General features: G+C 45.1%; 1 protein-coding gene across 3 annotated transcripts; it reads left to right on the plus strand.

Moving 5' to 3' along the window:
- The first annotated feature begins 1,805 nt into the window (after positions 1 to 1,805).
- On the plus strand, positions 1,806 to 24,872 carry LOC308411226 (integrin alpha-3-like). 3 transcript variants are annotated; one of them, XM_080905076.1, is made up of 29 exons: positions 1,806 to 1,991; positions 3,592 to 3,761; positions 5,735 to 5,862; positions 6,482 to 6,567; positions 6,642 to 6,778; positions 6,853 to 6,959; positions 7,060 to 7,152; positions 7,900 to 7,959; positions 8,045 to 8,198; positions 8,366 to 8,559; positions 8,637 to 8,725; positions 8,904 to 9,037; positions 9,183 to 9,260; positions 9,356 to 9,423; positions 12,279 to 12,415; positions 13,153 to 13,296; positions 13,372 to 13,469; positions 15,341 to 15,509; positions 16,420 to 16,506; positions 16,621 to 16,700; positions 16,775 to 16,852; positions 17,872 to 17,974; positions 18,045 to 18,221; positions 18,365 to 18,487; positions 18,707 to 18,817; positions 23,123 to 23,221; positions 23,327 to 23,452; positions 23,905 to 24,059; positions 24,734 to 24,872. In XM_080905076.1, the coding sequence occupies exons 2-28, from the start codon at positions 3,604 to 3,606 to the stop codon at positions 24,013 to 24,015; spliced, it is 3,129 nt and encodes a 1,042-aa protein (XP_080761202.1). In that variant the 5' UTR covers positions 1,806 to 1,991; positions 3,592 to 3,603; the 3' UTR covers positions 24,016 to 24,059; positions 24,734 to 24,872. The 3 variants fall into 3 exon arrangements, with proteins under 3 accessions (XP_080761202.1, XP_080761203.1, XP_080761204.1); XM_080905077.1 differs by having other exon boundaries at positions 23,905 to 24,046; XM_080905078.1 differs by having other exon boundaries at positions 18,057 to 18,221.
- The last annotated feature ends 1,303 nt before the right edge of the window (positions 24,873 to 26,175 follow it).

Here is a 26,175-nt window from a genome sequence, read left to right on the forward strand (position 1 = left end):
TCCGCTCCCTTAAGGCCAAAACAGAGAGAATGAGGAGGAGCTTCTTCCCCCAGGCTATTCGGGGCCTGAACCAGGTGTAGGACTGGACTCTCCCAAACACGTCACTATAAGACTGGACTCTCACACACGTCACCACACATTTCCTATAATCCTATAATTCCTATAATTTATAATCCTTATCTTTATAATGTCTTCTGCTATTTACACATTCTTTACTGTAAATTCCTAAGTTAATTTGTAAATTCTGTAGTAAACTGTAAATTGTAAATATTGTAAAACTTTCTTCTGTCATTTAATGGTCGGGCATTGTACAGCTACAAGCATTTCACCCCCATGTCATACTGTGTATGGTTGTGTGTGTGTGTGTGTGTGTGTGTGTGTGTGACAAATAAAATTTGAATTTGAATTTAAATCGTGTTTTTAAAAAAGTCACTAAGTAACTCTACTGGTCTGTGCTCTTCTGGCTCCAGCTTAGTATGACACTGTGGCAGCAGGGTGTGGTTGTGGCAGGGTGGTAGAGTGGGTTCAGGGGCAGTGCTAAGGAGAAGATGACATTACCATAAATACCATTCAGGGGGTCGCTCAGTCAGTGGAGGAGGGGTTGAGTGGATTCCCATTCATTTCCTATGGCAGGTACTTTTGACCAGGAACATCACAAATGTAAAGGTTGGTTTAAACAATCAAAATTCAATGAAAGAGCTGACCATCACTGTTATATGTTCAAGTGCATAGTGTGGAGGATGTCATAAGGCCTCGAGGCAGATGTAAAAAACAATATTTATGAGTGTTTTAAGTTGTAAATCAGTCAGATTTGACCCAAACACGACAGGAAGCCTAGAAGACCTTCAGAGGGTATATTACATAGTCTTAGTGATCGACCTCAGAGGGTCCAGGTTTCAAACTCTGCAATGATCCTCTCTTTTGAGTCAGATGTTCTCACAGTCACCACAGTCTCGGAGGATGGGGATCATGATTTCTTCCCCCTGACCTGATGTTCTGGCTCCCCCTTGCCATAGAATTTGTTTTGTATCTAACCCACACCCACATATCCACTGGTCTCACCTGGACCCACAACACCATCGCCCTGTTAAAGAAGGCCCAGCAGTGGCTGCACTTCCTCCATGTCCTGAAGAAGAAGAAGAACCTGGACCAGAGGTTCTACTTCAAGTTGTGGTGCTCTCAGTGGAGCACTGCTCCTCAGCAGAGAGCATGCTCTCCTACTGCATGGGTCTCTGGTATGCAGTGTGTGTGTGTGTGTGTGTGTGTGTGTGTGTGTGTGTGTGTGTGTGTGTGTGTCATTAACTGTGTTTTTAACATCAGAAAAAGGAGAAGAAAGCAAGACAGGAAGCAGCAACAAAGACAGGAAATAAACCCAGAAAACCACGTGTGTGTGTGTGTGTGTGTGTGTGTGTGTGTGTGTGTGTGTGTGTGTGTGTGTGTGTGTGTGTGTGTGTGTGTGTGTGTGTGTGTGTGTGTGTGGCGAGAATCAAGGTGCCCTCAAATGTCCAAACAACCTGAATCATTTTGTGACTTTGTGTGGGTGGGTGCTCAAATGTCTATTCATGTGAGTTCTGGGCTTTGTGAGGACATTTGGTTTTGTTTCATGGACTTGAGCGGTCCAGGTTTTGAATGTCTTGGACCTTCAAAACCAATTTCAGGGTTCTGTTCTGGTTCTAGATCAGGCGTTCTACAAGCAACATGAGAACATGGGTCTTCACAAAGATAGAAAGACAAATATAGTGTGTGTGTGTGTGTGTGTGTGTGCGAGAGAGAGTGTGGGGGTGGGGTTAACCGAGAGAGAGAGACATGATTTCATTTCAGGGCGAGTGAGCACGGCTGAAGAATGAGAATGAGGGCGTGAGTGAGGGAGGCATCTGAGCGTGTGCAGATCAGTCGGTGAGCAGACGGAGGAGAAGTCAGACGGAGCAGTGCGGGAATCAAACTGACAACCTGCAAGGGACAAACCAACGAGCCAACAGGAAGAGCAACAGGTCTGCATTTCTTCCTCTACCCTTATTTCTTTACATTTGATCTGACAGGGACAGACTTCAGACCAGATTTCTATTATTCAGCAGCAAATTTAATATCTCAGTAAATTCATTCCAGGGTTAGACGGGTGTCCTCACGCTGTAATGAAGTGCCACAGAGTCAAAATACTCCACATCTAAAGCTAATGTACTGTAAGTCTGCTGGGTAAAGATGCTGTGAGAGGCTGTAGCTCAGGTGGCAGAGCAGGTCAGCCACTAATCAGAAGGTCGGTGGTTCGATCCCAGGCTGCCTCCGGGCTGCATGTCAAATATCCTTGGGCAAGATACTAACCCCATGTTTGCCTACTGGTGGTGGTCAGAGGGCCCGGTGGCGCCTGTGTCCGGCAGCCTCGCCTCTGTCAGTGCGCCCCAGGGCAGCTGTGGCTACAACGTAGCTTGCCATCGCCAGTGTGTGAATGGGTGAATGACTGAATGTAGTGTAAAGCGCTTTGGGGTCCTATGGACTAGAAAAGCGCTATACAAATGCAGGCCATTTACCATTTACCATAAAGTGTCTGTGTGGGATAGAAGAGAGCATAAAAACACTTCATATTTAATGCGCTGTTACATGTAATTAATGTTTCATTAGTGCCAGAACGAACAGCCTGAAGTGAAAGCAAAAATACAGTCAGTACAGGTATACTGTTTGCAGCTCACAGAAAGACAGTTTCTCAGTATTTACTGAAAGACATAAACCCAACAGAAAACACAGAGAGAAGAGTAAAGAGCTGCAAGGAAATACAGTAGAAAAGGATAAGGAACACAACGATAGCACGGAGGAGAAAAGCTCATAGCTGCTGAGGTGTTACTGAAGTTTTGGGTGAAGTGACTTTCGTAGATTCTCTGTGGCGTTCAGGGTGACCAGAAAACTGTTTCCTTTAGCTTTGCTGCTGCGGACACCTGCTAAACTCTGCTGGAAAAAGAAATCAGCATCTCCATTAAGCTTGTGAGCAGGTAGAATGATGAAGTGCTCCTCATTTTCCATACCAACTTCAAATCAACCGTGGCAGAGCGACCACCACCAATCCCAGCAGATCATCACAAAGTAGGAAGCTCACACAGCTTGGATGAGCTGCACTCTTTCTTAACATAACCCAGAGAAAGCTGAGCAGCATCAATCCTGCTTCCAGAGATTCAAACTTCAAATAAAAGATTACAATAATCTTTGACTTTTGATTTTCATGCTACCTTTGTGAATTACATTTCCAAATACAACCCCAATCCAGTTTTTTCGAGATTATACCAAAACGTCCTGAAACGCAGCAGATTAAGTTCACGGTGGAGTGTGACTGTGAGGGTATAAAGAGGCTCATCAATAACAGTGTCGTCTGCATGAAAGAGATAGATGGCTATCCAGACCACAGTCAGCATTTTAACACTCTGAGAGATTCACTCAGGACTCATTTGATGACACGACAAAGGTACGGCTCAGCAGCTTTCACATTTCATACGTCTTCCACTGAGCATCAGTTACCATGACGATACAGCCAGGTAGAATAAAACCCGTGTGACATTAAAGATAACTTACTGACAATCGCACTTCTGACTTTTTTCTGCTGTTCAGGTGTGTGTCTCCATGGCAACAGGTGTGTGCATGTTGCTGGTTGTGGGTATCAGCGTGTGTGCAGCGTTTAACCTCGACACATCATTTCCACTGCTGAAGATGGGCGAACGAGGAAGTCTGTTTGGATTTTCTGTTGCTCTGCACCAAGACCTGAAGACAGAGAGCTACCTGTGAGTACACACCTGTGTGTGTGTGTGTGTGTGTGTGTGTGTGTGTGTGTGTGTGTGTGTGTGTGTGTGTGTGTGTGTGTGTGTGTGTGTGTGTGTGTGTGTGTGTGTGTGTGTGTGTGTGTGCTAGCTGTACATCTGCTTTTAGGTGTGTCCGGGTAAATGATCTGACTTCAGACTGAACCTTAGGTCAGCAGATCTCTACTGTCCTCAAAGTGACCATTAACACCAGTGTTGTGACAGAGCGGGCTTGTGTGGGTCCTTTTCTATAGATGAAGAACTGCTGGATTATTTTGATGAAGCAGAGTTCAAAGCAACATTGTTTCCACTTTTCATCAGTTAGAACCAAATCTATCACAGCTAATCAAAGCAGCAGTAAAACAGGAAGTGAGGTCATATCTCAGAAACACTTTCATGTGTGAATAATAAACGTGGCATTTGGAGTTGTGAGGACGTTTAAAATAGTGGATCATTTTGTGGTCGTCGTGGGCAACATTTCTGTCCGCTCTCTGGCTTCACGGAGTGGTCTGTCTGGCTTCAGGTGACTGTTCTCCACCGAATTCTGGCCGACTTCTCCGCTTCCTTCACTGGACCCTATCAAACACACACCGTACTCTGTGTGTGTGCGTCAGACACACACAGAGTCAGGTGAATGCCCCACAGCGTTAATAATATGTCTGAATTCTTCTGAAGTCTGCGCAAACAGCAGATAAAGGACAAGGCGGTATTAAGAAAGGTGGAGCTTCAGGAGGTTTTCGGGGGCTCCGTAATGTCGGGGAGCAGAGGAGTGACAGCGCCCACCTCTGTCAGCGCGGCGTTTATCGTCAGAGTGAGTCCGAGCAGATGCCGGCAGGTCACATGGTGCAGCCTCACACTGCACACACACATTTTTAGGTTAGACTTTCAAAATAAAAGCAGCTCAAGTCTCTGCGCGCAGCTACTGTCTGCAGAGTATCGTGTGAGAGTAAACTGAGGTTAGATGGGGGGTCTAACAGGAAGTGCAGGTCACACTAAAGCTGCACATTTCCTGTCTCTATGTGAGAGGCGGTCACACAGAGGCCACCCAGCTGTCTGTCTCTAGTCACCGTGACAACTGTCTCTTTATACTCTGTAATTGGATTAGCTGTTAGACACACACACACACACACACACACACACACACACACACACACACACACACACACACACACACACACTCTAATGTAGCTTCCTTGGAGTGTTCAGGGGTTAGGAGGTCAATGTCTTTGATTGGAAGTTCCCCCCCTCCCCCCAGGTGTGTTCCTCTGTGATTGTCACACTCATGATCAATAATTCAAAATCACAACAACTATCACCTCAAGGCGCTTTATATTGTAAGGTAGACCCTACAATAATAGATACAGAGAAAAACTCAACAATCATATGACCCCCTATGTGACAGTGGGGAGGAAAAACTCTTTTAAAACTCTTTTAAAACTCCCTTTTAACAGGAAGAAACTTGCAGCAGAACCAGGCTCAGGGAGGGGCGGGGCCATCTGCCATGGTCTTATGGGTTCTTGAGGACACTATGCATAGTCAGGTGATTCTGGGAGACACGTTAAGCAGGTAGTGATGCCTAAGGACAGGCAGAGTTCAAATGTGTGTTTGATAGGGTTTGAGCTGTGAAGCAGTTGGGACCCCACAGCAGCAGTTAAACAGGTACAGATGCACAGTCAGGTCAGGCTGCTGTGAACGAGCTCTCAGCTGGGAGGACACGTTTGTTCCAGTAAAACTTTACTGTGAGACTAAATGTAGACGGCACTGACACAAACAGAGTCCCCCGAACTGTCTCTGGAAGGCTGGGCTGGTTTGCTCATCTTCAGATAATTCACGTCACGTGACTGAAGCTCCTTAGAAGGAGGCGACCCGTGTCCTCTGTGTGTGTCCTTCAGACGTTTCCTCATTTATTCCACCCAGAATCTCAAACGTTAACTGTGCCGTCTGTGTCATCCCGACAGGCTATTAGTCGGAGCCCCCAGAGAGAAGGCGGAGCCAAATGTTCCAGCCAATCACACAGGAGGAGTGTACACCTGTCCAATCAGTGCCAACCAGTCAGACTGCAGGAGGATGAAGCTCATAGATCCAAGTGAGTCACACGTGTCCTTAGCCTTATTGGCTGGTTTGTTTACTTTCTCTTGTATCGGTCAATCACAGATCAGGTACTCAGCCTGACAGTCAGCGACCCGTTTCCTGAGCTTGTTTGGCTGCACTAATGGGTGATGCTATCAGTGTCCTGGTGCATTATGGGAACTCCATCCCTCAATGAGCAGTGAAAGCTGCTGTGTGTGTTATCGGCTGCTCAAACACAACAACAGCAACACACCCACCCACATGTATACACACACACACACACACACACACACACACACACACACACACACACACACACACACACACAGTGTTTATATGGAGAGAAACTGTCATGAATCAGCGACTCACTGATCTGAGCTGACTCTCCCGGCTGAGGTTAGCCAGCGGGTATGTGACACCTGTGTGACAGGTCCAGGTGAGCTGTGCTGTCATACTGCTGCAGCTCAGGTGTGCAGGATAGCACCTGCTCTGTCAGCTGCTGGACAACATATTTGCAGCACAGGTCGTATGGGGTTAGAGTCAGTGGAATAAATCACACAAAAGTTTACTTTTTTACCTTTACCCCGTCAGTGGGCGGAGCCTACAGTCTGTGACTCACCTGTGATGTGTTTCAGCCAAGATCCATGCTGATGAACTGGTCGAGGACATGTGGTTGGGCGTCTCAGTAGCCAGTCAGGGCCGGCCTGGGGGGCGTGTCCTGGTGAGTTTGTGCTCTGATTGGCTGATTATTTTCCTATTGGTGAGAAGTTAAAGAACGGCGTGTTTGCTCTGCAGGCATGCGGTCACCGCTTCACAAAACTCTATGGAGCGTTCAATTTAAGGCAAATGATTGGCCGCTGTTATCTCCGTGGAAACGACCTGCGGTACGACGAGAACGACTCTAATTGGCAGGACCCCGAACAGTCCTGCAGGTATGTCACATGACTGCACACTACAGGTGATGAGTGATGCTCCGCCTCCTCACCAGCTGCCTGTCTGTATTCAGTCATCTGGGTGATTTCACTGGTGAGGTCATGTGCGGGATGGGGATGTCAGCGGCCATCACTCAAAGCGAAGTCATTGTTGGCTCGCCTGGAAGCTTCGAATGGCAAGGTGATTCTATTCTATTCTATTCTGATGTTTTTCTTCCTTTTCAGAGCGAGCATCTCAGCTCTGTGAGCATCTAATGCAGTTCATGGTGTGTGTGTTGTAGGAAACGTCCAAGTCTCCTGGATGAACCCTGACGATGAGTTTGACACCAAGAAGAGCTCCTTCTCCAACCAGAAGCACAGGAACATCTACATCGGTGCGCCGTCTCTTTAAATAGCTCATTCAGATCTGAGCTCGGTCACACGTGTCTTCCTCAGGGCAGGACAGTATTTAAATCAGCTACATGAATGTGCCTAAATAAGGTTTGCAATGAGCACATGCGGTTTGAGACAATGATTTAATGAGGGTGGAGCAGAGGGACGGTGTCCTGTAGAAACGCTAATGTTCCTCAACACAGAGCAGAAGCTCTCGTCAGGCTTAGCTTATTGTGAGCAGTGTTTCAGGTTTTTAGTCACACGCTGACGCAGAAAAGAGTCCATAGTGAAAACTCTCTGTTTGTGTGTCTTCATTCAGAAACGCACGCGTCAAACCGGCTTTCATATCGTTCAAAAAGTGTAATTCTGGTTTCTGCAGGAAGTGTTTGCCGCCACAGGTGGCTGTGAGTCCGGCTCTTTCCTTTGACTTAAATAAATACCTGCAGCCTCACAAGCTAAGTGCAGAGTTACGTATGTGGATGAGCAACCGATACTTTGACGTGCGGATCAGTCAGGATCTGAATCGTGCTTTGTGTTATTGTTTTACGTGGCAGACTTATTTTAATGAAGCAGGTCTCCTCTGGATCAGTCCTCCATCGGTCTCGCATGTATCTATCTGTCTGTGTGTCACAGAATTCAGCTGCTTTTATTTTGAAGTTTCAATGAATGTTCAGACATGTATGCTTTTAATGGGAACCTTTCCTACATTTAAAGAATTGAAGCTGAATGTAAAACGTGTATTTGTGCAGGATATTCTGTCGCTCAGGCTCCTCGCCTTCTCTCTGAGGATGATGAAACCATCGTAACAGGTGAAGACTTTTCAGCTAATCAGGAAGCAGCTGGTTGACCTGTAGATTTACTGATAGATGTGTTGATTGGTGTGTTGTTGAATAGGAGCTCCTCGGGACCGTATGGAAGACGCTCATGGCTCGGTGCTGCTGGCCGTCAAGCGCTCTGATAAACTGATGATTCGCCAGAAGCTGCGCGGTCAACAGATGGGCTCGTATTTTGGGAACGCCTTGGCAGTTACTGACCTCAATAATGACGGGTGAGGAATGGTTTATGGGTCACATGACCCGCACTGAGGCAACACGGTCAGTACCTTTAGTAAAATCTTCTGATGACAACGACTCAGTGGGAACCACAGAGCACCATAATCTAAACCTGAGGAACATGTTTCAGGAACACTCACTGAGCTGCTTTTTTGTCCCACAGGTGGAACGACCTGCTGGTGGGCGCTCCTTTTTATTTCCACCGTCAGACGGAGGTGGGCGGGGCAGTTTATGTCTACGTGAACGTAGGAGGGAGGTTCAATTCTGAGCCCAGCGTAGTGCTGAAGGGGCCGGCGGGGTCGGCATTCGGCATGGCTGTGGCCGCTGCAGGAGACCTCAACCAGGACGGCTTCCAGGGTGAGGGCTCAACGTGATGCTGGTGTTTTCGTGATCAGTAATCAGTAGTCATGGTGACGGGTCTTTGGTTGTTCCAGACTTTGCCATCGGAGCTCCTTTTCATGAAGCAGGAAGTGTGATGATCTGGACAGGAAGCAGTGAGGGCATCTCTACAGAGCCGAGCCAGGTCTCACAAAAACACGGTCCTTTCTATGTTTGACCCACATTCCCAGGACACAACTTTCAAACCAACTCTGAACCATCAGAGTGCAGACATGTCCTCACGGGCCAGACAAGTTTTGCCAGTGATGGTTTTTAAATTGGTGTGCAGACACACCTGTGACCCCGCCTCCTCCTCTGTACAGGTGATCCGAGGCAGCACGGTCTCCCCTGTTTTCGGGACTTTTGGCTACTCCCTTTCTGCAGGCGGGGATGTTGATGGGAACTATTACCCGGACCTGCTGGTTGGTTCTCTCGATGATACCGTTGTTCTGTTCAGGTACCAACTTCTGCGCTAAATAGTGCTCATCTAAAGTACATTTTGAAGTCCTCAAAGTACTGATCATTAGCACTTACTGCTAATTAAGAGCTCAAGAATAACTAAATTTATGCATTTATTAATGGACTGATGTGTTGATCCTCAGGAGTCGACCGGTCATCCATTTAAATAAAACACTCAAAGTTTCTCCGACCATCGTGGACCCAAACAGCTGTGACTTCTGGTGAGATTCAAAGCTACCATCAGCTAACATGCTCACAGACCCTCAGTACGGAGGTGTTTTCACACGATAACATGCTAACAGCTCAACTCTCTCAGTATACAGGTGGAAGTGTGTTTCTTCTACATGTTCAACAGGGGAGAGAAGAGCGACAGAGACAACATCAGTGAGTCAAAGACAAAAAAATGCACCCATATTAAATCTGATCATGCTAACTTCTGCGAAGGTTGGAAGGCTGGGCTGGAAGGTTTGGCTCTGTGGAGGAGAGCATACGAGTGGCCAAAACAGGACTGCAGGGAGATGTCCGTGAAGGATAGCTGAGCCAAATTAAACCAGGAAGTATTGTTCAGACGCGGTAGTACACCTGTAACATGCTATGTCTACCTGGAAGGTTCAGAATCAGTCCCGTTTCATTAGTTTTTGATGGCGTTTGATGCAAGAGTATTTACATATTTTTCCTGTTTGCTTTCCTTCTCCAATGCCCATAGCTGCGGGCTTCCTTCAGTTTTAGCTTAAGGATGCATTAACCCAACCTTCTGGCTGTAGTTGCTCATTATATCCTACCAGGTGCCCGTGTGCCAGTAAAATCAGTCATAAACTGTTATCTATCAAAGTAAATCATGACCATTCCCAGTTTTCCCAGAGTTTGGCTGTTGAAAGATGAAGTCATGTGACTCATCCAAAGTTCACGTCCCTATGGCCTGCTGCAAGAGGAGGTGCTGCCTTCAAAGCTGAGCTCACGGCTGGATTAACCTCCAACAGGTGGACTCTCACTGTCCATCTCGCATCACTCTCAGCACCAGCAGACAGAAACTACGCAGCAGGATTTTATCAGGCAGTTGAGCGAGATGGTGGAGTGTCAGCCCACCAACGTGTAACCATGGAAACAGCCTGTAGTGGTTTCTGACCTGTAGACACACACCTGGGTCAGGTGACCTGAGGTAACACCTCAGGAGAGTCTAAGCGAGCACAGCAATCGACCACACTGCCACTAACAAGAGGTTACAGGCTGGACTTGCTAATGACATCAACTTCCTGTGCGTGCGTGCGTGCGTGCGTGCGTGTGTGTGTGCGTGTGAGTGATTGACAGGACACAGCTGTCAATTAGATCCAGTTTTTAATCAACACACACACAGACTCTGAGCGTGTGTCCTTATTGTGTCTCGTTAACTTGACCAATCAGAGCTGAGGCCACACTGTTGCTATAACACGCCTGTACACACACGCACAGATGACATCATGCCGTGTCCTTGTGTGTCCTCTTGTCCCCTGAGTGATTCTCTGAATGATAAATCACATTAGAGAAACTGATATTATTACATCTGAGACTCTCGCTCTCTCAGTGTGTGTCTGTGTTTGCTGGTTGTGTTAATTTGACCAATCAGAGACAAGGTCACCCTCACTGTGTCTCTGGACCCGAGCGTCTTCTGTCTCACAGAGAAGCTGATAACTGTTAACATGTCAACTACACACAGAAAGAGAAGACCAGAGTCCATTCAAGTATTGGCTAATTTAGCATTGGTGTGCAAATATAAATATATTGATAAACTATTGATAAACCCCAGCATAAAAAGAGTACTTCCTCTGTCATCGCAGGTCACACCAACCAAAACTGAAAATAATTTCAAATTAATAAAACGATTTTTTCCCTGCAAGTTGATCTCCTCTAAAGTCGTCATGTTCCATTACAGAAGCATCGTGAGGCTTCAGCCAACTATCAGTAATACATCCGATACCTTTTCTGCTATAATTAAACCCCAACTCAAACCCCAAACTGTAGTATTGGCAGAAAAATCAGTGTGATGGCAGTAATCCAGAGTATCTGTCAATCCCGAGTGAGAAGCATCCACCTTTATTTACTCTGGAGGAGGCAGTAGAAGTTTGTGAATGGAGTCTGATACGAGTTAGTGAGTCAGAGACGCTCACTTCTGACTGGTGATGGGCACATGTGTAAAACCCCAACATTAGTCAGAAGGGAGTTGTTCCTCCCAGCCACTCTGCTAAAATAATAATGATAATACATCAACTATACGTTTATGAGAATGCATCAGTTTCTGTGTAATAACACTATTTTTGTCTGTATGTATGTTTATGAATACAGTATTCTTTTATTCTATTAAATAACTTAAAAATGACTGACTGAAGCTTTAAATATCCATCTTCTACAGTATGTCAGCTAACACTGCTGGAGTTATTTTCATTTACATTAAATGAAACTGATATGTCCCACCAAAGGTGATGTTGTAAAAGTAACTTCGGATGTGCTACCTGGGCAGTGTATTCATTTAAATTTAGTTCAGCGCATGTTTTTTAATCTAAGCTACTGAGTGTGGCTGTCGACTCCCATGATCTGATGCTGCCTCACAATGTCGTCAAGCCTTTGTTTGAACATGTTTGTTCTTAATCTTTTCACAGAGAAACTAAAGTATCAGAAATAAAATGTTGTGTATTGAAATCCAGTCTAAAATGTAGATTATCTTTATCTATGAATTTTAATGTGGAGTTCCTCAAGGATCAATTCGTGGTCCTACTCAATTTCATAAAAATCTTGCCGGAGTTTTAATAAAACAGTCTTGTATTTTAGATGTCTGTGAAGGTTCTCAGTCAACCAGGTCATCGTAGTCACCCTGTCATGTGATTTCCTGAGGTCAGATGACCCAGGATGTGAGTGGGCGTTAAGGTGTCTGGGGAGGGAACTCAAAACTGGATTGAAAGAGGATGCCAATGTTCACATTTTGGACAGAGAGGACAGATGGTTTGAAAGAGGAGTGAAAGAAGCATTTATGTCCACTGTGAGCGACCATCTTTGAACAGAGGCGGGGGTTTACGACACCAACTGTCTGCCATCTATAATCCAGTTTTGAGTTCCCTTCCCAGACGCCTTAAAGCCCACCCAGATCCTGGACTCTATTGGTGTCTGTCACATGTCAGGGTTAAGGAACAACAAATAAATCACATCACAACCTGTGATTATCTTACGCCTGTGTGTTTTATATTTGAACCCTTATCTTTGTGTCACAGCCATCCTCTTCACACTGAAAGCTGACATCACTAGTGTCAAGCCCCGCCTCAATTTTCATGACAACGGGCAGAGCGTGTACTCTGATTACCTGTCGATGCCGCTGGAGGAGTGCAGGACGCTGAGAGTGGGACTGCAGGTGAGACAAACACAGGCATAGCACCCCCTACAGGCTGCTGAAATCTGACAAGCACGTCCACTGAAACAAAACATTTAGTGTCGATGTGAGCGGCGAGTGTCGGAGCTGTGTCACGGTTTATTTAAGACTAGCTCACTCTGAGAATCGTCCCAAACCAGCACACCACATAACGAGAGCAAAGACCAAACGTGGTCCTCCAGTTCTGCATGAAAAAACTTAAATTATATTTTTTCCTTTAATTAGAGTCAGATGAAGGAAGTTCTGCTGTGTGAGATATAACGAACTGATTCTGATGATCAAAGTCATGATGACTTTCTGCCGCCATGTTATTCATGCGGCTGCTGACAGACTCCACATCCTGCTTCTCAGCCACAGCTCAACAGGAAAACCACAGCGAGCATCTGAGGTGGTGTGTAGGCAGGTCGAAGCAAAAGTCACATTCGTTCATGTCTTCGGTTTGTGTTTCTGATCGCGTTCGCTCGGCTCTCGTCCTGTTTTCACTCTGTGATTCTGTTTCAGTCTGTCAGCGAGCCTGCTGTTTCTCATGCTTTCAGTCCACTGACTCGTGTTTACTTCACATTCCTGCTGATCACCACCTGCTTTCAGCCTGATTTCCTCAGCTCCAAGTGGCCAGTTCACATCAGTCTGGCTGGACAGATCCTGCAAAGAAGCTCCTGCAGTCCACGTCATGTTGGCACTGAGCTGATGTTCAGTTTCTGTGTTCTTATGTTCTGAAGAGTGTAATCAGAGACAAAGTGGAGCCTCTGGTGTTCTCCTTGAATGCCTCCTTGTACGAGAAGTTTCCCAAGAAAAAGAAGAACGTGCAGGACCTGAAACGCCTCCCGGTGCTGAGTGAGACCCCCCAACCCATCAGAACCCAGGTCAGAACCCATCAGAACCTTTTTATAGAAAAGCCAAACTCTGCTGGTCTGACCGATGCTGTCCTTGTCCCTCAGATCCACATCCAGAAGGACTGTGGTTCTGATAACCGCTGCCACAGCAACCTGCAGATGACAGCTCGGTTCACCGATGAGAGCCAGAAAGCTTTCCCCGAGTGAGTGAACAGAACACACACTGCTCAGCCCAGAGTCCAAAAAAGATGATTGGACAGAAACACTCAGCAGGAAGCATGAGGTCATGTGATAAGAAGCCAATTTAAAGGCATGATGAAGCAGATAAGAAGCTCTGTACTTCACTGGAGTTAAAATCTTTGTTATTATTTATCATTATTTATTATCTCATTTATATTTGTATACCCAGAAATCCACTACACTTGAAAAAGAAAATGAAGCAACTACACGTCTGAGACTAATCATTGTTACAGCTGTACACTCCATGATTCAGCAGCTTCAGACCCTCCTTTAGCAGCAATAAGTTGTTGTGATTGATTTGACCAAACAGCATGTTATTAATTTGCATGAATTTGTTGTCGTTGATGGTGGAGCCAATGAGAATCCATAAGGAATAGAATTGATAAGTGATATCAATAGTGAAATCGAAATCGCTAAATTCTTATCAGTTCCCATACCTGGGCGCACCATGTGAACATCAGTTTCTATCATCGAGTGTTGTCTTGTGACTACACTCGATGCTCCAGTGGATACATCTCTGTGGAGCGAATCACTGGAAGCCCCGCTGTTTCCTCCTCCTCAGAGTCAGCATTAAACAGCCTCACTCACCCCGGGTCACCACTGACGATGTCAGTAATGGTCATCAGTGCATCCCAACACAAACCCAGGCAGTATTCTTTTATTTTATTAAATAACTTAAAAAATCACTGACTGAAGCTTTAAATATCCATCTTCTACAGTATATCAGCTAACGCTAATGCTGAGTTATTTTCATTTGAATGATATGAAATTGATTTAGGAATGTCCCCATGCTCTGTTTCAACCAATGCTCCGGGCAAACCAGGGTTTGGTGGACCAGAGTCTGTGTGCAGCCTGAGTCCATCGCACACCGACCTGTACCCCCTTGGCACCTTACCGGCACACTGAATGTCTCTACCAGACTGGGTGAGGGTGTTGGAGCACTTTTTCCTCCTCCATCAGTGGGTACTCCTGGTGCATGTGTACCGGTCATCTGCACCACCAGCATTGCTGTCCCAATCTTTGTGGGACTCCCAGTAAGCAAGGTGTAGCGTCCACTGTCGCCAAGACCTGTGGTGACAGATAGAGGTTAGTTGGAGATTGTTGTTGCTGTCCTTAAGCGGACAGTCGAAACGGGGAAGTGCCACGGGGCCTTCTTCTTGGGGCTGCTGCTAGCTGGTTCTCAGCCAGTGTCACAGCGCTGCCACGGGTTTCTAACACTTCAGTCTGGCACTACCACCATCTCTGCCAGTGCCCCCTCTCCTGGATGGGTCAGGGGACTGACCTTGTCCTGCTGGGCAGTTGAGGGCCACTGTAACATGTGTTAGTGTTTCACAGTGTTTTAATTACAAGGTGCCTTTCAGGCGGATGTGCCGACTAGCTCAGAATGTTCCTTTTACCACATTTGATCCCGGTGCAGCTGTCTGCTCTCAGCTCCTTCCTTCTCCATGTCCTGGCGTGCTACTGAAATAGGGCAGAGCTGGCCAACCTTGTCTGGCACCTCCCCCTGAACCCACAGACCACATCCCACTGCAACCACTTACTTGATGATTGACTTTGATATTCCACTTACTTCCCTGAAGGTGTTCTGCCAGAAAGCCTGAAGGCCAGTGTCTCCTACTAACTGTTAGGTACTGAGATATAATGAAAAACAAAATTCAAATATTTCACTTTTAAAGGAAACTGTACAAACATTAAGAATAAACAATAACAGACAAAAGAACAGAAGACTGGCTTAGAGTCTGTGAGTTACAACATGGTTAGAGTCTGTCAGGTGATTATTAACTAAGACAGCTGCTGAGGTTCGGCCGATGTTTGTGTTCTTGTGTGTTTTCAGGCTTGAGGGTACTCAGGTGATGTACTTCAACTCCACCATCAAGAGGCTGTTTCTGGAGGTTAACATCAGCAATACACCATCAACAGGTCAACCAGCAGAGGATGCTCACAACACCATTCTGAGCATCAGCATCCCACCATCACTTATCTACTCTGGAGTAGAGACAAAGGTAGAGCAGAGCTCCGACCATCTAAAGTGGAACACCACGGTGACTTTGTTAGAGCAGCTGTAGGTATTACAGGTACTGTGCTGCAGTGGTTTGTATCATATCTATCTAATAGACTCCAGTTTGTGCATGTAAATGGAGAGTCCTCTTCACACACTGAGGTTAATTATGGAGTTCCACAGGGTTCAGTGCTAGGACCAATTCTGTTTACATTATACATGCTTCCCTTAGGCAGCATCATTAGAAGACATAGCATACATTTACACTGCTATGCTGATGACACCCAGCTCTATCTGTCCATGAAGCCAGATAACACACACCAATGAGTTAAACTGCAGGAATGTCTTAAAGACATAAAGACCTGGATGGCCGCTAACTTTCTGCTTCTTAATTCAGATCAAACTGAGGTTATTGTACTCGGCCCTGAAAAGCCTAGAAATATGGTATCTAACCAGATTCTTACTCTGGATGGCATTACCTTGGCCTCCAGTAACGCTGTGAGGAACCTTGGAGTCATTTTTGACCAGGACATGTCCTTCAACGCACATATTAAACAAATATGTAAGACTGCGTTCTTCCATTTGTGCAATATCTCTAAAGTTAGAAATATCCTGTCTCAGAGTGACGCTGAAAAACTAGTTCATGCATTTATTACTTCCAGGCTGGACGACTGTAATTCATTATTATCAGGAAGTCCTAAAAACTCCCTGAAAAGCCTTCAGCTAATCCAAAATGCTGCAGCAAGAGTCCTGACAGGGACTAGAAAGAGAGAGCAGATTTCTCCTGTTTTGGCTTCCTGTTAAATCCAGAATTCAAAATCCTGCTCCTCACATACAAGGTCTTAAATAATCAGGCCCCATCTTATCTTAATGACCTTGTAGTACCATATCACCCCTTTTTCTTTGTGTTTCAGGGTGATGCCTCGGCAGTGGTGGAGTGCTCTGTGGAGGGGACCTCTCTTCAGTGTGAGCTCGGGAACCCTTTCAGAAGCAACAACAAGGTAGGGAATATCACTGCTGACCCAGGGCACTAGCATTGCTGCTGTCTGCTGCTGTCTGTACTGCAGTAACTCTGCTGAGCTCTTTCTGATGTATTGTCTCTTCCTGTGTTTCAGGTTCAGGTTCTGATCAAATTTCAGCCATCTGAGATCAGTTTGGACACACGCGAGATCCAGTCTGTGCTGCAGCTATCCACGTACGGCCTTCACCACACGCCACTCTCTCTGTGTTTGTTGGAGGTTACTGAGTGGCATTTCTGTGTGTCTTCAGGCTCAGTGAACAGCCGGATCTGTCCCCAATCTCCGTCTTCATGGTGGTGGAGTATTTGCTGCAGACATCACTCAGTTTGTAAGTACAGATCAGGTGCACATCAGGTGGCCCGTCTGAGCTTTAAGCTCACAGCCAGGGAGGAGAATCTGAGTTACGACTCTTTGTTGTGAAATGAATCCAGACTGACAAGGACAGTAACCCTGCCCCAATGTGAGCCGACACAGAACAAACCGAAGCACAGTGGAAACGTTGACCTCAGCTCACAGCGTCAAAATTAGTAAAAAAATGATGAACATCAGCACATAGATAACAGACAGTATCAATAAACACATGCCTTACATCCATGTAAATGCTGAATAGACTGGCTCTATACTCAAAGTGCTTTATTTAACTTGCATCATTCATGCAAGCACTTGAGTGTGCTCTAGCTCACATTCACACATATTCATATTCAGATGGAGCATCTTCAGAGCAAGTTGATGATGATGAAGCCTTTGTTTGTCACTAGCAGTTCCCTGCAGTGAAATTGGACTCCTTGTACATACATTACACAATGGGGATGGTACCTTGCTCCGGTGTACCTGAGGGTAGCTGTTCGGTAGATTCAAACTCCCAGCCTTCCGGTCACGGGGCGACCACGCTACCTACTGAGCTATCCCTATGCCTTCACACCGTAACACCGTGAAAAGACATGACAAGCAATAGGGGTGGGTAAATGGGGTAAGATCTCTGCCCTGGTCCAGTTGTGTCTGCGTGTGTGTCCTCTAGCCCGACGCAGGTGGCCTTGTAGGGCAGCGAGTCATTAAGTTGGAGTTAGTATCTTGCCCAAGGCAGTCAGGGATCAAACCACTAACCTTCCAGTTAGTAGGTGACCTATCTTGTGAGCTACAGACACCCTGTACTTATATGGTTAATGGGGGACAAGGAAGTGAGGCAGGTATGAAGAGGATGAAGAGTGCAACACACTGCACTCGGGAGTGCTGGACAGGTGAAAAGAAGGGCCACAGTGGTCCACAGAAACGCTCCAACACGGAGCCACACTTCTGAGTATTTTAAATGGAGAAGGCATGGTAACCTTTCATCTGGTACCTCGACAGAATTTCAACGTCAGGCCCCACCTCCTTCAGTGGTCATGTGATCGGTGAGGTGGCCATGAAGAAGACAGAGGACATCGGCAGCCTGCTGGTCTTGACCTTCCAGGTTAGTCTGAAAACATTTACAGTTCTGCGTGACCCTCACCAGGTCAGGTGTGAACGGTATTCTCCATCAGGTGCATGTCCAGGGAAAGCCGCTGGGCCACCTGGGCACCCTGGAGGTGGAGTTTGATTGGCCGATGGAAGCCACCAATGGGAAGTGGCTGCTGTACCTCACAGAGATCCAAATAAACGGTACTTCAGAGCCTCGCTGCTCTCCACCCGGCAACATCATTAATCCTCTCAACCTCACGGTAACCACAGCAACATCAGCCTCATACACTACTTTCAAAATAAAAGTCGTTCTTCTTTAGAATAAAGGCCAATTAAAACTGAACTGTTTACCGAAGATTTTAAACTTGTCTCTGAAAGTTAGCCTGTCTTCCTGTTGGTTCAGCTGTCAAAAGAGGAGAAGAAGAAGATGAAGAGGAATCTGGATGAAGTAAACGAGGAAGAGGAGCAGACTGACAGAACTCCAACTGTCCTCCATCTTCAGAGAAAGAAGAAGCGCTACAGTCTGGTACAGACACAAGCACAGGGACACACTGTTTCTACAAGCTTATTGACAATCTTGGAGGACAGGACAGTTTTAAATGTGGGGACATTTAGGAGAGAGGACAATTTGAGGAACAATTTTGACATGTTTTAGAAAACTGAGGGCTTCTGAAGAACATGAGGACATTTTTATGAGGACGTCCACAGTTGTGTTTCAAAGTAACCACAGCAAACCGTGTTGCAGGACTGTGTCCGCGGAGCGAGGTGCGTGAAGTTCGTCTGTCCTCTCGTCAGCATGAACAACTCGGCGACTCTGACCATCAAAGCCCGACTGTGGAACTCCACCATGATCGAGGTAAAAGGGCAGCCCCAGTCTTATACCCTCATTTAATGCCCACTTTCATTCTTCTGGTTCACTTCCTGCCAGTTTAAAATGCAAGCATGCAAACATTTACCAGCTAAAGAAGCAAACGGAGACCAGTGTTGGTCAAGTTACTTGAAAAAAGTAATCAGTAACTAATTACTGATTACTTCCCCAAAAAAGCAATCCCATTAGTTTACTGATTACTTATTTTCAAAAGTAATTAATTACTTAGTTACTTTTTAAAAACATGATTTACAACCTGAATAGGTGATAAAGCGATAGATCTTTCAGCCCAATTCTACTTTTTCTGCATAATCCATCATACAAAATGTAATCAAATGTCTCTTTTTAAAACTTGTTTTATTAGTTTTAATCTTTTAACTTTATGCATCAAGCAAAGATTTAATTATATGCAACATTCTCTGACTGGAAGAAATTTGTTTAACATTTAAACCTATTTTCTGCACATTCCATCACATCCCCCACATCCCCCCCCCCCCCCCCCCCCCCGAGTCATTCTAACTACCTGAAACCTCGAAGCACAGACCGAGGGGGCGGTGTGGCAGCAATTTTTTACACCAGCCTATTAATCAACCAAAGACCCAGACAGACTTTTAATTCATTTGAAAGCCTGATGCTTAGCCTCGTCCACCCCAGCTGTGAAACTCAGAAACCAGTCTTACTTGTTATCATCTATCGTCCACCTGGGCCTTACACAGAGTTTCTGTCTGATTTCTCAGACTTTTTATCTGGTTTAGTTCTGAGCTCAGATAAAATAATTATTGTAGGTGATTTTAACATCCATGTAGATGCTGAAAATGACAGCCTCAACATGGCATTTAATCTGTTATTAGACTCAATTGGCTTCTCTCAAAATGTAAAAGAACCCACCCACCACTTTAATCACACTCTAGATCTTGTTTTAACATATGGCATAGAAACTGAACATTTAACAGTGTTTCCTGAAAACCCTCTCCTGTCTGATCATTTCCTGATAACATTTACATTTACAATAATTGATTACACAGTGGTGGAGAGTAGACTTTATCAAAGTAGATGTCTTTCTGAAAGCACTGTAACTAAGTTTAAGAATATAATCCACCCACTGTTATCATCTTCAATGCCCTGTACCAACATAGAGCAGAGCAGCTATCTGAACGCTACCCCAACAGAGGTCGATTATCTTGTTAATAATTTTACCTCCTCACTACGTACGACTCTGGATGCTGTAGCTCCTGTGAAAACTAAGGTCTCTAATCAGAAGTACCTGACTCCGTGGTATAATTCTCAAACACGTAGCCTAAAGCAGATGACTCGTAAGCTGGAGAGGAAATGGCGTGTCACAAATTTAGAGGATCATCATTTAGCCTGGAGAAATAGTTTGCTGCTTTATAAGAAAGCCCTTCGCAAAGCCAGAACATCTTACTATTCATCACTGATTGAAGAAAATAAGAACAACCCCAGGTTTCTCTTCAGCACTGTAGCCAGGCTGACAAACAGTCAGAGCTCTGTTGAGCCAACCATCCCTTTAACGTTAACTAGTAATGACTTCATGAACTTCTTCACAAATAAAATTTTAATCATTAGAGAAAAAATGACCAATAATCATCCCACAGATGTAATATTATCTACAGCTACTCTTAGTACCATTGATGTTAAGTTAGACTCTTTTTCTCCAGTTGATCTTTCTGAGTTAACTTTAGAACCCATTCCTACAAAACCACTCAAAGAAGTCCTGCCATTAATTAATGCTTCAGTCTTAAATGGTAAATGGCCTGTATTTATATAGCGCTTTTACTAGTCCCTAAGGACCCCAAAGCGCTTTACATATCCAGTCATCCACCCATTCACACACACATTCACACACTGGTGATGGCAGCTACATTGTAGCCACAGCCACCCTGGGGCGCACTGACAGAGGCGAGGCTGCCGGACACTGGCGCCACCGGGCCCTCTGACCACCACCAGTAGGCAACGGGTGAAGTGTCTTGCCCAAGGACACAACAACCGAGACTGTCCAAGCCAGGGCTTGAACCGGCAACCTTCCGATTAAATATGATCAACCTATCTCTAATGATCAGCTATGTACCACAGGCCTTCAAGCTGGCTGTAGTTAAACCTTTACTCAAAAAGCATCTCTAGACCCAGCAGTCTTAGCTAATTATAGGCCAATCTCCAACCTTCCTTTCATATCAAACATCCTTGAAAGAGTAGCTGTCAAACAGCTAACAGATCATCTGCAGAGGCTTATTTGAAGAGTTTCAGTCAGGTTTCAGAGCTCATCACAGCACAGAAACAGCTTTAGTGAAGGTTACAAATGATCTTCTTATGGCCTCTGACAGTGGACTCATCTCTGTGCTTGTCCTGCTAGACCTTAGTGCAGCGTTCGATACTGTCGACCATAATATCCTATTAGAGCGATTAGAACATGCTGTAGGTATTACAGGTACTGCACTGCAGTGGTTTGTATCATATCTATCTAATAGACTCCAGTTTGTGCATGTAAATGGAGAGTCCTCTTCACACACTGAGGTTAATTATGGAGTTCCACAGGGTTCAGTGCTAGGACCAATTCTGTTTACATTATACATGCTTCCCTTAGGCAGCATCATTAGAAGACATAGCATACATTTACACTGCTATGCAGATGACACCCAGCTCTATCTGTCCATGAAGCCAGATAACACACACCAATGAGTTAAACTGCAGGAATGTCTTAAAGACATAAAGACCTGGATGGCCGCTAACTTTCTGCTTCTTAATTCAGATCAAACTGAGGTTATTGTACTCGGCCCTGAAAATCTTAGAAATATGGTATCTAACCAGATTCTTACTCTGGATGGCATTACCTTGGCCTCCAGTAACACTGTGAGGAACCTTGGAGTCATTTTTGACCAGGACATGTCCTTCAATGCACATATTAAACAAATATGTAAGACTGCTTTCTTCCATTTGTGCAACATCTCTAAAGTTAGAAATATCCTGTCTCAGAGTGACGCTGAAAAACTAGTTCATGCATTTATTACTTCCAGGCTGGACGACTGTAATTCATTATTATCAGGATGTCCAAAAAACTCCCTGAAAAGCCTTCAGCTGATCCAAAATGCTGCAGCAAGAGTCCTGACAGGGACTAGAAAGAGAGAGCAGATTTCTCCTGTTTTGGCTTCCTGTTAAATCCAGGATTGAATTCAAAATCCTGCTCCTCACATACAAGGTCTTAAATAATCAGGCCACATTATATCTTAATGACCTTGTAGTACCATATCACCGTATTAGAGCACTTCGCTCTCGCTCTGCAGGCCTACTTGTTGTTCCTAGAGTATTTAAAAGTAGAATGGGAGGCAGAGCCTTCAGTTTTCAGGCCCCTCTTCTGTGGAACCAGCTTCCAGTTTGGATTCAGGAGACAGACACTATCTCTACTTTCAAGATTAGGCTTCAAACTTTCCTTTTTGCTAAAGCATATAGTTAGTGCTGGACCAGGTGACCCTGAATCCTCCCTTAGTTATGCTGCAATAGACGTAGGCTGCCGGGGGATTCCCATGATGCATTGAGTTTTTCCTTTCCAGTCACCTTTCTCACCCACTATGTGTTAACAGACCTCTCTGCACTGAATCATATCTGTTATTAACCTCTGTCTCTCTTCCACAGCATGTCTTTTATCCTGTCTTCCTTCTCTCACCCCAACCAATCACAGCAAATGGCCCCGCCCCTCCCTGAGCCTGGTTCTGCCGGAGGTTTCTTCCTGTTAAAAGGGAGTTTTTCCTTCCCACTGTCGCCAAAGTGCTTGCTCATAGGGGGTCATATGATTGTTGGGTTTTTCTCTGTATCTATGAAGCGCCTTGAGGCGACTTTTGTTGTGATTTGGCGCTATATAAATAAAATTGAATTGACTTGAATTGTTACTGCCCATCTCTGATGGAGACCAGAAGAATTCAAAACTACAGCTTAAAGAGACTAAACCGTCTGCATCACAACTACAGAGACAAGTGGTTTTTATTCTATTTGTTACATTTTATTTAGATTGATAGTTTCTATTTTTGGTTTCTTTTGCTCTATATTTTTTAAAGTTGATTTTTTTTTTTTGTCTGTGTGTTAAAGTGTTGTCGAAATTAACCCTCGTTATCATTTAAATACTGCATGAAAACTCTTAAGACCTCTGAAATGCAAAAAAATGTCATCCTGTGAGCTCAGAAAGCATTTCTGTCCCCAAACCTGCAGACACCTGTGCTCAGATATCAGGACTTTTTGTCTTTTTCATCCTCTCATGGCCAGTTATCGCTTCTTGTTGTGTTTCAGGACTACAGCGATGCGAGCAGTGTCTTGGTTCAAGGTCAGGCATCTCTGAAGCTGCAGACCAACAAACCCACCGTGAACATGGAGTCTCACAGCTCGCAGGTAACAGATTGCAGCCAGTGCCCCCTAAGGACCATTGCACCCTCCTTCACAGTTCACTGTATGTGGCTGTAGTTTCCTGCTGAATCTCTGAGGTATTCTCTGCAGATTGAGGTCTACATCTATCCAGATCTGGGGCTACAGGTGGACTCTGGCGCCCCCCTATGGATCATCATGTTGTCTGCCCTGGCAGGTGTCCTGCTGCTGGCTCTCATCTGTCTGCTGCTCTGGAAGGTAACCCGGGTGTTAACATACAGAAATGATGCAGCAGATAAAGTCATAGTCCAGGGAAACTTTTTACAAGTGGATATTATCCCCCGTCTCCACAGTACTCATATATTGTTATAATAACAGCTTACTTTCAGCTGCCTGGTGTTTTGTGTGTAAACTGAAAGATGATTTTGATCAGAGGAAGTCTTTAAATTATTCATTTGGCATAGAAACTGGGAGAAAAAGTCTTAAATGATTCCAGTGAAATCATTGTTCCTGAGCTGGATTTACAAACCATCTCTGAAAACTCAAGAGTGCTTCTGAAAGATAGCTCCAGTTCTGCTGCACTGCCAGACTGGTTCCAGTTTTAGGTTCCAGAGCAGCATCAACTCATCACCACTCATCACCATTCATCATTCATCTGTATCGTGAGCTTTATCTCTGTAAAGTGTTGTGTGTCGCCCCCTGCTGTTCAGTGTGGGTTCTTCAGGAGAGCCAGCACCAGGGAGCTGTACCAGGCAAAGACCCAGAAGGCCCAGATGAAGAGCCAGCCATCTGAGAATGACAGGCTGACCGAGGAGCTCTGAGGCTGGGGCACCGCAGCCAGAGAGCCCGGCTGTAAGGACCAGAGGTGGAAGGGTTACTAACTGATTACTGAGACTATGAAAAGTGCTGAGTCAGATCAAAGTTAAAAAGTTTGTACTTGCTTAAAGTAGTCAGCACTGATACTTTGAGGTTCTTTGAAATTTTGTCTTAAATTTGATCAATTCTAGGTTTTTACTAATAACGGCATCCCCACAAATTCATCTCCCATAATAAAACCTGTTTCATCCATAATCTCAGGGACCATTTGATTTTCAGTAACCTCCTGTTTCCATCTGCTCTACTTTTTCTGATTGATCAGCTCAGCAAAAAATGTGATTGCTTGTGTTTGTTGGCTTTTCTCTGAAGATTTGATGGAGCTTTTATTCTGAAAGGAGTCACAAAAGACACATTAACAGAAAACGGCAGAAAAAAATTAAGCGGGCTCACCCTTTAATGTGTCTGTGGCCACACCTGCTAGATTTTTGCAGCCAATCAAATCAAATTTCACACACACAAATCCCGACAGACTCCTTAAACCAAAAAATATTCAGTTTGCTGTCAATGCAAGGAATTATGGGAAATCACCCCAAAATAGGACCAGTATGAATCTGCCTTTCAGCAGATCACTGGTTATCCCAGCAAACTCACCTGTGTCACCTATTCACTGCCTCCGTGTCTCTGTGGACATACAAGGTCTCTGATCCCTCTTTTTCTCTGCAGTGTGGGTTCTTTCTGCGTCAGGGGGTGTGGCGGGCGGTGGCGCTCCATCAGGGGAGGATTATGGGTAAAGACGACCTACAACAGCAGCACATGGATGCTGACGGATTCCTGATCCAGGACCAAGTCTCCTCATGTCGAAACAGGAAGTCCCCGAAACACTGGGTCACTTCTTGGACTGAGACTCACTGAGAGACTCTCAGCGTCTGAAAAAATAAACCAGACCAGACCAAACTGGACTAGGCCAAAACAAACCAGTTCTAACTGGACCAACACACTGCCAGTGTGAGTCTGCTGTCATGTGAAAACCTCGTAATGTGTTTACGTTCATATTGTAGACGGAGATGTGAGGTTTCCAGCTGACAGCAAGCACAGACGATTGATTATAGATGATTGGTTATTGATCTGTGTGTATATGTGTACATCTCTTAGCCATGGATTGATTGGAAACAGATTGGTGTTTTCCTTTAAAGGGCTGGAATCAAAATGAGGGGACTGCTCCTTTAATATGGCAGCAGTCGTGTCTTTGTGCTGCCTTCAAGGACCCCCATAAAATCTCCTTTGAGAAAGCTGTTAGTAAAACCATCCCGGTTGCCTTTAGGTGCGGTCGGCTCTTCTGTGAAACTGTTTGGTGTCTCGTGTACTTTTACAGGCTGTTTTTGTATATTTGTGATATTTCTGACTGCGCTTGAAAGTCTGTGTAAAATGTGGGTGCGTTAACTGCATATCAGTGTCTTTGTCAATGATATTAAACTATTTTTTGTATAACTGGCTCTGCTGTTTAGAATAGAATAGAATAATCCTTTAATTGTCCCACAAGCGGAAATTTGGTTGTAACACCAGCCAGAAAGACACATATACAAACAAACAGTACACAGGACACAGAACAGAAACATACACAATTTTTCTTACATATTTACATTAAGGACTACAGATAAGAGGTTCTGCCGGAGGCTACAGATAAGAGGCAAACCAGGTTGTAGTGCGAATTGGTTGATTAAATTATTGCAGTTACAGCGCAGATGTAAACATCTGTGTTTGTTGGGAGCAGTTCTGATTGTGCAGTCTGACAGCTGCAGGGAGGAAGGACCTGCAGAAACGCTCCTTCATGCATCGAGGATGCAGCAGTTTGTCACTGAAGCAGCTCTGCAGTTCAGCAACATTTACATGCATGGGCTGGGAGACTCTGTCCATCAGAGATGTTATTTTGGCCAGAGTCCTTCTGTCTCCCACCACCTGCACTGGGTCCAGGGTGCATCCCAGAACACAGCTGGCCTTCCTGATGAGTTTATCCAGCCTCTTCCTCTCAGCTGCCGATAAACTGCTGCTCCAACATACAACACTGTAAAAAATGACAGATGCCACCACAGAGTCATAGAAGGTCTTTAAAAGCGCTCCCTGTGCTCCAAATGACCTCAGCTGCCTCAGCAGGTAGCGTCTGCTCT

This window comes from Rhamphochromis sp. 'chilingali', assembly GCF_963969265.1.
Source record: "Rhamphochromis sp. 'chilingali' genome assembly, chromosome: 15".
NCBI classification, from domain to species: domain Eukaryota; kingdom Metazoa; phylum Chordata; class Actinopteri; order Cichliformes; family Cichlidae; genus Rhamphochromis; species Rhamphochromis sp. 'chilingali'.